Source organism: Amphichorda felina, assembly GCF_050947745.1.
Source record: "Amphichorda felina strain 45539 chromosome Unknown scaffold_1, whole genome shotgun sequence".
Classification (NCBI taxonomy): domain Eukaryota; kingdom Fungi; phylum Ascomycota; class Sordariomycetes; order Hypocreales; family Bionectriaceae; genus Amphichorda; species Amphichorda felina.
Genome location: NW_028145049.1, coordinates 39,556 through 52,467, shown reverse-complemented (window position 1 = coordinate 52,467; position 12,912 = coordinate 39,556). Strand labels below are relative to the sequence as shown.

The 12,912-nt window shown below is 52.3% G+C and overlaps 4 protein-coding genes across 4 annotated transcripts; 3 read left to right on the top strand and 1 right to left on the bottom strand.

The window, feature by feature from the left end:
* Positions 1–1,028: 1,028 nt before the first annotated feature.
* Positions 1,029–1,855, bottom strand: ACO1O0_000015 (fungal specific transcription factor domain-containing protein; the record flags this gene model as incomplete). The annotated part of the gene is made up of 2 exons (XM_083189521.1): positions 1,029–1,263; positions 1,461–1,855. The coding sequence occupies 2 exons, from the start codon at positions 1,853–1,855 to the stop codon at positions 1,029–1,031; spliced, it is 630 nt and encodes a 209-aa protein (XP_083053380.1).
* Positions 1,856–5,652: 3,797 nt separating this feature from the next.
* On the top strand, positions 5,653–6,812 carry ACO1O0_000014 (uncharacterized protein; the record flags this gene model as incomplete). Its single annotated transcript, XM_083189520.1, has 6 exons — positions 5,653–5,739; positions 5,800–6,218; positions 6,282–6,382; positions 6,445–6,460; positions 6,520–6,656; positions 6,712–6,812. The coding sequence occupies 6 exons, from the start codon at positions 5,653–5,655 to the stop codon at positions 6,810–6,812; spliced, it is 861 nt and encodes a 286-aa protein (XP_083053379.1).
* Positions 6,813–8,260: 1,448 nt separating this feature from the next.
* Positions 8,261–9,546, top strand: ACO1O0_000013 (DUF1996 domain-containing protein; the record flags this gene model as incomplete). The annotated part of the gene is made up of 4 exons (XM_083189519.1): positions 8,261–8,590; positions 8,660–8,781; positions 8,857–9,034; positions 9,091–9,546. 4 exons carry the CDS (start codon positions 8,261–8,263, stop codon positions 9,544–9,546), a joined length of 1,086 nt encoding a protein of 361 aa, XP_083053378.1.
* A 1,553-nt stretch (positions 9,547–11,099) lies between these two features.
* On the top strand, positions 11,100–12,865 carry ACO1O0_000012 (acyl--CoA ligase; the record flags this gene model as incomplete). Its single annotated transcript, XM_083189518.1, has 2 exons — positions 11,100–11,196; positions 11,271–12,865. 2 exons carry the CDS (start codon positions 11,100–11,102, stop codon positions 12,863–12,865), a joined length of 1,692 nt encoding a protein of 563 aa, XP_083053377.1.
* Positions 12,866–12,912: the final 47 nt, after the last annotated feature.

The following is a 12,912-nucleotide window of genomic DNA, read 5'->3' as shown; positions in this document are numbered from 1 at the left end:
TTCATACTCCCTGCTTAGACTCTACTCGTCGGCTCCCGTGTACAACTGTTATACATCTGTAACTTTAGGAAACTCCCGCGCCTATGAACTGCCCCTCCCTCAAAGATCTGACTCGCTTCGGCTAAGACCCCAAGTTCTACCTCTGCTGACAATACCCCTGCCTACAACCCTCGCAAAGATCTTCTTTGTGTGGCGGGCCTCGCCTTCCGTTGGAAGGCTGCTGCTCCATCCTCACCCCTGCCCACTTCTTGAGTCGGTACGTGATTCGTTGGACGTATGAGTCCTCGTCGAGCGTGAAGCTCCCCAGTCCATTGCAGGACCCGCAGCGCTGGTTGAATACAATGGCGTCATACCCATTGCGGGGATATCCCCTGATCAAAATCGCTACCTTCTTGCTGCTCCAGATGACGTTGGAACACCTATAGTTTTTGCATTTGAACTTCCCCATGACGTGGGTTGTGTAGTTTCGGTTGGAGTTTTCATTGTTGCCGTTTTCGTTGAACCATGTTCTGGTGATTTCGTCAGAGACCGCGTCCGAGACGTCCTGATGAAGTGACGGAAAGGTGAAGGAGGTCCTTGTCTCTCTCTTGGACCTTTTCTTTGCCATGTTAAATAGGGCCGTCTTTGAATTGAGCAGGAGAATTTGTATAAAAAAGTGGGCGTACTAGGATGGCTACCATCAGAAACGCGGTAGGCAGCACCATCGACATTACCAAGTTACAGAGAAGCTTGCCTCTTGAAATACGGGGCTGGGACGTAAATAAGGCTATCTCCAGGACCTCGAACCCCTCCTCTAACCTCTTTCCCCGCTGCAGCATGCTCCCAACATGCTTCTGTGGCGCTTAGCTGCGATGTATGCACTGTACCAACCGCTTCCCGTCACAGGCTATCACACTGGGCCATTGGTCTGTTGGCTGAGACGTGCATCGGCCAGCGCTGGCCGTGATATCAACGGGCCACTGGTATTCTCTAGCTTACGTGGCACCCTTTACTCTTATACCTTTATGCATGACGGAGCCCGACCTCTTTCAAGTTTCCTGTGTAGGAGTCTGCATCCCGGACTTGTCGAAATGGTCGCGGTACCGGAATTTACTGCGCATGGCATTCAGTATCTCGTATGCGCTTTCGATCCCAGAGCCACTGTCCGCCCAGGGTCGCAGTGCGTCGAGAGCCAGAGTTTGAAGCGAGTCGAGGTCCGACACGTATTGATTGAGAGACGGCGACAAGGCCGAGAGAGATAGCATCAAGACCGACGCAAACGCACTAGACGTTTCAGTTGTCAGTATGACGTATAATGAATAAATAAAAAAGGAAGGGGAGAAAGGTCAATTGCAAAGGTTAAGTTTGTTACTGACCCGTGCGACGCAGTGTACAAGTATGGGCTTCTATGGTCCAGGAGCCCCCCAACGCATTCGAGAAATCGTCGGCAGGCCGTGATACATGCCTGGCACTTCTCGGACAGATCCCTAGTTAGTTCGACTTGGGCAGGCATGGACGTAGCCTTGAAGACAAAGGGCCTGTAAATCTTGTTTCTCAGGGACCAGTAACGACATTGCAGCAAGGCTGCTTGGATGTTGTCATTGTCCGGTCCGCCTGGCATCAGATTGGGTTTAATTGCATCGGGTAATGACTTGTACCAGGTCTCGACCTGGCGATCCAGCTCATTGCATACGTTCTGGAGAGAGGCCAGGTTGTCGACATCCATCATGTCGTTGGCTGCTGTGGCGGCCGGCCGCTGGGGCGAACCGCTGATGCCGCCGGTATACATATATGCATTGATGCTATCTGTGAAATTGATCGAGTAGTGGATGCGGTTCCCTAGCGACCGAGCTGATATTTCGGCAAGGAAATACATGCTGCTAGCACTGGGAGGAGAACCGCAGCTGGGGAAGAGCATCCTATCCGCAAGGAACTGGATGCCACTTCGGGGTTGGTGGAACTCTGCAAGAAGATTGCTATACATAGGCTTAGTTCCTGTAAAAGACTGATGAGAACTTTCAATGACTAGGGTCGAACGCACCATTCAACGACGAAACACGACCAACTAAGGCGGACTATTTCTTCAACCCGCGATTGCGGAGGTTTCAAGTTTTGTGACCTGTTGCTTGTTACAGGGTGCTCTACACGGGGGGGTTGTATTGTGTGTGTATCGTACCGGATTAGGCATTGTTCAACACTGGTTGAGGCGAGGTGGACGTATTTCATCGAGAGTAATGGCTGGGGTAAATAGATCAGGTAGAGTGCGCACAAGAACAGTCCTTGGGACAGGACAAGGTTGCATCCCACCGACTGCGTCCATAACGCCATGAGCATTCGTTGTGCCGTCTTGAAGTAGTATAAGCTGGGAAGAAGATTCTTTTCTTCATCTTCACAGCCATGTTGAGGTGGGCAGCTGCGGCCACGGGGGTTATCGCGCATCAAGGCCCCCAGAGCAAAGGTCAGGAGGAGGACTGCCGACATGGCATCTTGCTTCAGGCCATGGCTGATGGCTTCCTTGTAACAGTCATAGAAGGCCTGTTGCTGGAAGAGGGGGTGGAAAATATGCACCTCCTCCCAGAAAAGCTCTACCAGGGCGTCGGTCGTTTCACGGCGTATTCGTGGCAGGGCACTTGGATGATCATGTGTAGCTTCATGTCGGTTGTTCGGTCCCCCTTGATGATGGTATGACGAATCCACGTGTAAATCTAATGCTTGCGAATGGCGAGCTTCGACACGGTAGAAGAACTCATGCGGGAACTCGCCAACCAACGCCTGAACCTGGGGCAGATTCAATAGGCTGCTGCTGCTAGCTTCATGCCCCGGGGGTATGGTCAGAGGCGGGAATTCAGGGTTCTCCTCGCGCATGTACGGCGACTTTGTCGGTGTCTCTGGCCAACTGAGACACCCACGGCTCAGTGGGGAAGGGCGAGAGGTAGTATCAGGCTGAGGAGGGGCCTGTCTCGGTGCCTGGGTACATGTAGACAGCTCGTCTTGCGCCGTGGCAGCGCCGAGGGTGGTAGCATTTGATACCGGGGAGGCATGATTCAGACTGTCAGAGTCAGGGCTCCCCGCGCCGTGTGGTCCAATGGACCTCTGCAGGCTGCGCAAAGTATCCGTGTGCGATTGGAGAAGGTCTTGGATAGCTCGGATAGAGTGAGCGCCCAGGTCAGATCCAGATGTTGGCCTCGATGGTCTCCTACATGTACGGGGCACACCACATCGTCAGCGACAACTTGAAGACACCGAGACCGACATGGTACGTGTGATTGACCTGGACATTTGAGTATGTACGGATACCGACCTTGAAACAGGATCCTTGTCCGTGGACACACACGTTATGTTTCGTTCTCGACAAAGCCCGCACGTCGGCTTGGCGCCATCGCAGCGCCGTTTTCTGGATCAAGTCAGTCATCATCATTGCTGTCGTGGTCAGGCTCGCGCATCTGGGGAAACACACCGTTGCCGGCAATACAGACACGCCATGTTCGACCCATTCGACCTATTCGACCCATTGGGTTTCTCCAACTTCAAGGGCGACTTCTGCGGGGAAACAAGGAGGTTCCTGGGGGGTTGGCGGCGGGCGGCGGGCGACGGATGCCCGCCTTGTTATTGTTAGGTATTAGTATTAGGTACTCTATCCGTAGTCTCCACGTATTCCAGCCCACCGGTGGGGTCTAGCAGCCCGGACTCATCCCGGACTCATCCCGGACTTCCCCGGAGTTCTCGACGATAATACGATCTACGAATACAAACCCCGCATTCGTGCTGATGGCTTCCCAGTGGTCGTAACAGAATTGCGACATTAGTAGTACCAGCCCGTGGCATCAAAACCCTGTTATTACTCCGTAATAATACGTAGGTACAAATACTTGTCTTGCCAACGCGAAACGCGGAGTATTTCCCCGCATGCACCTTGGCTGGATGGGTGCCCGACTGCGTAGTCCCAGATCCCAGACTCACAGTAGTCTCTTATGCCGGCATATCTGGTACCGTTGGCGTGGCTGTGTTGTTCTCAACGTTTCTGCACTGGTCAATCAATGCTCCAGTCACCAACGGTGATCCACCACCGTACGTACGAGTGCATCCATTGACACCCTAGCCAAGGTTAGCGCCATGACAATCCAGTAAACCAGCACCACCTTGGTCCAATTCTGATATCGCCGTCTTCAAGCCTCATCTTGAAATCCGAGGACACATATTCTAGAACTTGACTGAGACAGTAAGCACACTCAGAATTTAGTCTGGTTGCAGTAATACAGGTATTGGCTGAATCACACGCTGGTGTATCCGTAAAATTATCTAGATTATTCCGCCGTAGCACTAGTAATCCCACGCTTGCCCAGCTGGTCAGCTCTCGTTTAGAAGGTAACTCTAGCCTCTATTCCCATTCAGCCGTGTCTCGGGGATCAGGCCTGAATATATGACCCGCCGTCAAGTATCAGCATGTTGGATGACAAATTGGGCGAAATGGTTCATGAGTGAATGACATTTGGCTCTTGTAGCGGGGAACGGCAGCAAAAACTGGTGTGAAAGAGGAGTCCTTTTCACTGGTTTTAGTAGACATTCAATTCGCTTTACTCTTTCAACAATTAATTTGTTTTATATAAATGTACGCAGTTGGAAACTAGTCGGCCGTTGTAAGCATATAGCCTTTTTACATTGTGGACTTCAATACAGACTAGGATTTCTAGCAATCTATCCGGCATTGAATCCTCAGTTCCGCACAGTGATCAAAGCTTTCTTTAAATTGAAAGTTCAAAAAGTTCTTCCCTGACAAATATTATGACCACATGGCTGTAATTTCTGTGCTAGCATCAGAGTGATGACATTGACGTAGACGTTATACATTGTTTCTTGACAGACAAGGGTAGGTGAGAAGCCTGCGATTTAGTACTCCGTAGTCCGTACTCGTATCCGTAATTTTACTGCTTTAGTAACTGTGCACTGGACATATTGATGACTCGTTGTCGTCCCAATGCTGCAACTTGATTGAATTTACCGTAGATGCTACTTGTGGATATCAGTATTAAGCGTAGGGACTGATGTCGACATTCATGACCATGCTATGCTTCATTCAAGAGTAACTAGGTACGGATAAGATTATATAGTGGAAAGAGCCGAAGCGGCACAGGGAACTGCATCCTGCACCAGCCCCACGTGCCACGAGCTGAACATGAACCCTTGTCAGGGAGAGCGGGTGTTCCCGACTACCATGACCATTGTGCAGTTTCGCTGTTTCACAACGCAAGATGGATTATTTCCCCTCCCATGCTCAAACATATTTGTGGGAGCCTGATTCTCGACCACGGTGTGAGCTGGCGCCAAAAGACGGCCCGAAAGCGTGTAACGTCGCTCAGCGGCAAGGCAAAGAAGCCTTTCAGAAGGAATCGCATACCCCTGCGCCAACACTTCCATATCTGGCAGCTTCATTTGACGGCTTTTTCAGTCCCGAGGACCCCGGGCTAGGCATCTCACATAGTAATAGTATATATATATACACGTGTCACCCTGGCCCAGCGCTTCGTGTCGATTGATTGTTTTTCTCCAAAGGAAGAACGCACTTAACACACTTAACGTTCGCTCGTCTCTTTGCTCTATTTCAAGGTAGGTAGGACGAGACAGCCATCATACCCCGTCCTTTTAATTTCCTAACCATTTATAATAGTCCACGAGATGTTTCTGTCGCTCCCACTCGTCCTGGCGCTTGCCGCAGGGTCTAGCGCCCATACCACTGCCTATGTGAAAGGCATGTATTGCGAGGTTTGCATAGTTGCCCAACGACTGGCCTGCGTTGGGAGACAATTCTAACTATTGGCAAAGGGTGGAGCCGATCCCGACAATTACGACCAGAATGCCAGCATCTCCGTCAACCCGCTCTATCAGCTTTCCAAGGCCGAGTGGTGGATGCAGGCTGTGAGTGGGTGCCTCAACAACCCGCCTCGCGACGGCGCCTCCGTCGCTCTGCCCGCTGGCGGCCAATTTACCGTCGAACTCGCCCATAACCAAGCTCAAACAACCTTGTCCTATGACGGGCAGTATGCCAACGACTGGCCGGACGGCAATGATCACCCTGAAGATTGGGCTGGCCCCGGGAGCCCGCCAGACTGCATCCAAGACGATGGAGCTATGCATACCAACAACCACTCGATGGCTGCCGGCACCGCATGGGCCATCTCCTATGAGTCGGATCTCAGCAAGGTCACGATGGAGAACTTAGTCGTCTTTTCAGTCCTTGAACAGTAGGCACATCATTATTAGCACCGAAACCGAGATATATGTCTATCGCGCTAATATGAAAGCAGTACGCCGTGGAAGCGATTGGCCACGTATGATGTGCCCCAGGATCTCCCTGCGTGCCCTGAGGGTGGTTGCTACTGTGCTTGGCTTTGGGTCCCTACTGGATGTGAGTTCTAGCCCCCAAGACATGGCTGCTTGATACATGTGACTGACGGGTTTAAAATCTAGGCGGCCAGCCGAATATGTGAGTGCTTGAAGGAGGGCTTCATGAAAAACGACGGCTCGAGGCTAATGCTACTGCAGGTATATGTCGAACTATAAGTGCCATGTCACGGAGACATCGTCAACTAAGGAGCTGGCCGCAGCTCAGGCACCAGTGTACTGCCAGGATGACCAATCCAAGTGTGTCGCTGGCGCGAAGCAGATGATTGCTTGGAACCGTAAGTTAACACGGCGTGCTACGCTTTGCGAATTTGAATAATTAATGAATTGCAGAAATGGAGGGCAATAACGTCGAGGTCCCTCCCGGTGCCTCCCCTGGGTATAATGCTGGAATGGGCTGGGCTGCGGGAGCTCAGAATGACATCTTCCAGTAGTCGCGGGGTTGGTTCGACAGTCGGAAAAACTTGCACCAGCTATAAAAATGCGGCAATAGTGAACATGGAGCTCGTATGGGCGAACGGAGTCGGACGTTGAGAGTGCAGGGGCTAGGAATGTGTTGGAGTCGATGGTATTTCTGACCCGCGCGGTCTGAACATGCTGAAGGGGGCTTGTCACTACCCCCGAATAGTGTAAGACGATCTACGATGCTAGTTTCTGATCGAAGTCTGGTGTAAAGTACTATGTAACTCTGGATGTCATGTTCTCGTTCATTACATCCATGATCCACGCAGTCCCACTGAACTCCGCATTGTAGTGGGATGGTTCTCGGGATGGTTGGGGTCATGCCCTCCATAGGTGGGCTATACCTGGTCGGTCGGTCGGCCGCCTCACAACCTCACCCTTGTCGTTTAGTAAAAATTCCCAGACCATCTGTATCCGTATGGACCGGTGGAAAATGACGACGGGGCAAGGGGATGGAACTGATCCGCCATGTGCCAGGCAGCCACTATTCTGAAACCTAGAGCAGTGGGTACTCGTCCATCCGCTCTCATGAGCCTCTCCGCGCCAACAATTCTAGTTAGCCAGACTTCGGTTTCTAAGACTATAGAGCTTCGTAGATAATATGGCAATTTCTATCGTAGAATTATTGTTCTCAGCCCTGTCTGTAAGGATGGCGACGGTCCATAGCCATAGCGCTGCGCCCCAGAGGTACATGCATGTATTCGGCCCCACTCACCCGAACTACTTACCCCAGACTCGGCCGCTATGCACCACAACTCCACGAGCACATGGGCTTAAAGCTAGTCCCGTAATCATGCCATGTGCCTATGATTTTTTCAGAGGACAGCGGTGGAGGACCAATGTGATTCTACTACGTAGTACATGCTTGGCACTTACCGACTGCAGTACCGGGTGTCCTGCCCCTGTCCACGTCGGCGTACACTCGGTAGTATCCTGCATGGGCTGCAAGTGTCTACCTGCATTAAATAGTCCTCATTTGGAAGGAAGAGGCCTTCGCTTTTTACCGCAGGCAGTCTCGGTTAAACATCTCCAAGCACCTCGAGTAGTAGAGTCACTAGGATGTCAACGGGGTTGAAATCGCTACGACTCGGTAGATTTCGTACGGACCGACTCGGCATCTTGGCGATACTTGGTCCTATCGTAATTCTGAAGTACGCCCGAGGGCTGTATGGCCGCATTACAATAGCTTATACTTGGTAATGTTGTCTTCGGGCCGCAATAGAAGAGAGGCTGCCTTAGTAGAATGATACGTTCCATGGTTACATGGAAGAAAGAAACATCTTATGTTCAGAGCCTCCTATTCACTTGTATATAAACATAGACCTGGTTCAAGTGAGTAGCCGTAGTCTTCAAGCCACTTCTACCGGAACCAAAGAAACTCTTGACGCTATCCTGAGCACTAGTCCTGACCCCTGCCATCATGCCTTCCAACGGATTCCTCGCCACTACACTCTTGGTCCTTGGTCATGCATTGGAGGCCCATACTCAGCTAACAGACGAGTTTACTGTCAACTGCCATCCTCTCACAATCCAACGGGGAGACCCTATTATATTTCCAGGCGTCATCTCTCCTCATGTCCATATTGTCACTGGAGGAACAGCTTTCCAACTCACAGAGTCCAATGAGGCGGCTGTAGGAGCCAAGGCTACAACTTGCGACAAGATCCTCGACAACAGTAACTACTGGCAGCCACAACTGTACCATCAGCGCCATGACGGGCAGTTTGAACTTGTCAAGATGCAGGGCAATGTGAGATGCAATCCTCCGGCTCCGTTCATGGTCGAGCCGGTGCATTGGATGAGGGCTGACATTCCGCAGGCTGCCTACTATCTCGACCGGGCCTGTAACTATGAAGAGGGGCGTCGGAACTGCGATGGTGCCCCATCATCTATAGCGCCACCCAAGGGCCTACGCATGGTTGTGGGAGACCCGATGCGACGGTACGCTGTCAACACTCCCTCTCCCGCCGTGCTCTGATTATACCTGAAGCCACTGACTGATTACACCTTGGATAGAACCTTTGACGACACCAAGTACGAACATCGAGCAATTGAACATGTTTGCCTTGGAGAGTCTTATGACATCCACACCAATGAGCTTCCTGGCCAACATTGCCAACGGATGAGGGCCCAGACTTTCTTCCCCGCGTGCTGGGATGGGAAGAATTTGGACAGCAATGACCACAAAAGCCATGTAAGTACAGTTTGGTAAACTTCGCACCCCCCCCCCCCCCCCCCCCCCCCCCCCAGTTTGTATTTCAAGTTTTAACCCATACCACTCTTAAGATGGCGTTCCCCGCGATTGGTGACTACAACACGGGTGTCTGCCCCGAGTCCCACCCCACGGCCATCTTCTCCGTCTTCCTCGAGTTCTTCTATGACACTGGAGCCATCCAGGACTTCAACCGCTGGGTCTACGCCATGGGAGATCCCACTGGATATGGTCTGCATGGCGACTTCCTCAACGGCTGGACCGATCAAGATCGCCTGAACAGGGCCATTGAAACTTGCACCGGGCCCAACGGCGTAAACGACGCCAACTGCAGCCTGAACGTTGGTCCAAACGGCCCTGGTGAGTCACAGCCTCAGACAGTCGAGGTCCCGCCTCCAAATGAGGATGTTGGCGAGAATGGTCCCCTCGCGAAGCTGCCGGGTGATAATCCAGTCACCCCTAACAAGCGGTCGGCCAAGCTCCGGAAGTTGTGAGAGGCATTTAAGAGAGAGAATAGGGTGATGATGATATATTCCTGTCACATTCTCTCTCATTCACCGACTGTGCTTGTTCTCGGGATGGGTACACAGGGTGTAACATCGGCTTGATCTTCCATGTTCCCGGCATGTAGAGGTTGAGTGCAGCGCAGTTGGTACTCATGCGCCGTCCAGCTGTTTTCGGGGGTCCAGTCGTGTAATCCCCCAGTATGACAGAAAATTGAATCATATGAGGTCCAAATCCATTCTTCGAAATCAACTTCTTGCCGATTGGAGTCTTGATTCGTGGCATTGCTACAATGCCGCTTATTGGCACGTGATGTTTGTGGATCGTCTTCCTCCATGTCTTCTAAGCCATCGGCATGATGAAACTGGGCCATCAGGAATTCCCTTTCGTCGGCTGTTACTGTAAACTCGTGTAGAAGCTCATCTATCAAGGTACCCCCTTCCCATTTGGTGTCAGGGACAGGAGAACTTGGAGACCACAAGCTGCAAGAATCAGAATCTGGTGGGGATGAAGCCGAATCTTGCTCCCCCGTTGACGAAAGTCGATCGTCGTCGCCAACTATTGTAGGTGAGGAGCCAGAGGAATCAGTCCAAGCCCGTGACCACCTCCTGAGCGAATTGCGTGCTAATCTTGACGTGGCTTGATAGCTGGGCAGTTGATCGGGTTCCTGGTGCTGGGCTGATGTATTGCGCGTATCATGACGCCGTGATTCTCCGCCCGTGTCGCAGCTCGTTGGTGACCGCATCTCTCCATGCTGGTACGAGGCAAATCTTGGTTCAACCCCCTGGGTTTTCCATAAGGGGGTGTGGACTCCGGGCACCTTTCGCCGCGTCGACTCGCACAACAACGCTGGATATTCAGAAGAAACGTCGATGTTTTCGTCCTCTATCGACGGCTGTTGGCGATTCATCTTATCGTGTGAGGTAATAGAAGTGATTGAAAGCATACATCCACGTATGCATATGAGTATGAGTTAGAATCGAGATGACAATCGCTCCACGAGGGGAGGAAGGGGAGTAGGCGGACCTTAGACGCCAAGCCCGCTGGCATGCCCGCTGGCCCGCTATGCCCATGGGGTTGAGCGTGGGGCCGAGTGATCGCCATTGACCCATTGATACATTGCCCCATTGCCCCATTCTCCGAAATTCCCCGCCAAGGCCACCATTTGAAGCCAGTCTCAGAATATTGGATCAAGGGGCGGAGCGGAGAAGGAACAACGCCCGCCGCCTGGGGCTGGAAAGCTGGAGCCCCACGGTGAGATAGGACTAAGTATTGAACAAGTTGGTAGCTGCTCTGTTCTCCTCCCGCTGCGATGACGCCTCCATTGGAATTAATGCCGCGATAGTCAGTCAGCCGGGGAAGAAGCACATAACCGAGGCACCGATGTGCAAGCGGATGTAAAACTGTGGTTGGGTGCCTCATACATATCTTGTCTGCTACTTTGGGGTCACATCTTCTCGGACAGGGATTTTTCTACCGGAACTCAAGCCGGGGAATTCCTCTGCAAGCCACACTGGAATTCTGGACTGATACGACCACAAAAATGCCCGTCAGCTCATCTTACCCAGACGTCGACATTCCCGACGTAGATTTGTGGTCGTTCTTGTTTGAGTCGAGCAGGACATTCTCGGACACACAAGGTACATATGCACACTGACACAACTCAGTTGGAGGAATCCCCCTGTATTCTTACGCGCACTCACATGGGTAACAGTCGTGTACAAATCTTCCGACAATCCTCGTCGCCAATATACCTTCCTCAATGTCAAGGATACGGCAACTGCCTTTGGCGAGGGGCTGTACCACCACTTCAACTGGCAAAAGGGCGACATCCTTGCCATCTACAGCCCCAACGATGCCGACTTCGGGCCTGTCATCTTTGGGACACTCTATGCTGGCGGCACCATATCACCCGCCAATCCAGGATACACAACGGACGAGCTCGCCTTCCAACTCCGTAATGCCGGGGCCAAAGTTCTCGTGACGACACAGTCCCACCTCGACAAGGCGGTTGGGGCCGCTCAAAGCGTTGGTATTCCGATAGAGTGTATTCTTGTTCTAGGAGACGGACAGAGCACCAAGTCCCAGCGATGCCGCCACTGGTCTGATATTCGGACACCAAGCGGAAAGGCGTTGCGTGGACGGCAGAAGCTGGATCCTGATCAAAATATTGCCTTTCTCGTCTACAGCTCCGGTACGACTGGCCTTCCAAAGGGCGTCATGTTGAGCCATGGCAACGTGGTTTCCGAACTTTGCATCATGACTGGAGCCATGGGTCGGTGGTATCAGTCCGGCAAGGACAAGGTGCTAGGGCTCCTCCCATTCTTCCACATCTACGGGCTGGTCGGAATCGTCTGCCAGTGTCTTTATCGAGGCATTGAGATGATAGTTGTGCGTGATTATGAGTTTCGGAGATTCCTGGAACTCGTTGAGACACATAAAATCACATTCATCTACGTGGCACCTCCCGTCATTGTGCGCCTGGCGCATGATCGCCTGGCCGATGAGTATAATCTACGCAGCATCCGCATGATGACCAGCGGAGCTGCTCCCGTGCCGACCGAGCTGGTTGAAAAAGTCCATGGCCGCCTAGGCATCCCAATCAACCAGGCCTACGGGCTTTCGGAGGCGTCGCCTATGTCACACACCCAACCCTGGGATGAGTGGCATGAATCCATCGGCAGCGTGGGCAAACTCTTCCCCAACATGTCAGCCAAGTTCGTGGCCGGTGATCAAGAAGTCAAGATAGGAACACCGGGAGAGCTTTGGCTCGCTGGGCCCACTATCTTTAAGGGCTACTGGAGGAACCCCGAGGCTACGGCAGCTGCTATTGTTGAACAAGATGGCCAACGCTATCTGAGGACCGGCGATGTTGGCTACGAGGATGCGAATCACAACTTTTTTATCACCGATAGGGTCAAGGACCTGATTAAATACAAAGGTTTCCAGGTTACTCCGGCAGAGCTCGAAGGGAAGCTGACCAAGCATCCCCTTGTTCAAGACGCGGCCGTCATTGGCGTTTACGATGGCGCTGCGCACACGGAGGTGCCGAGGGCGTACATTGTCCACGGCAAAAGAGGCGGCCAAGGATGCGAGGCGGTAACTGGAGTGCCCCAAGACGACCAGAGCCGAAGAGATGCACAGAACATCATTGACTGGTTTGCCACCCAAGCAGCAAACCACAAACAGCTGAGGGGAGGGGTGAGATTCCTCGATCAGATACCCAAGAGTGCGGCGGGTAAAATCTTGAAGATGGATATCAAGAAGATGGCCAAGCGGGAGGAAGCGTCACAAAGACCAAAGCTATGATGGCTAATTGCCACGGAGCAAAGAAACCATCCAGTCCACAGCCTAGA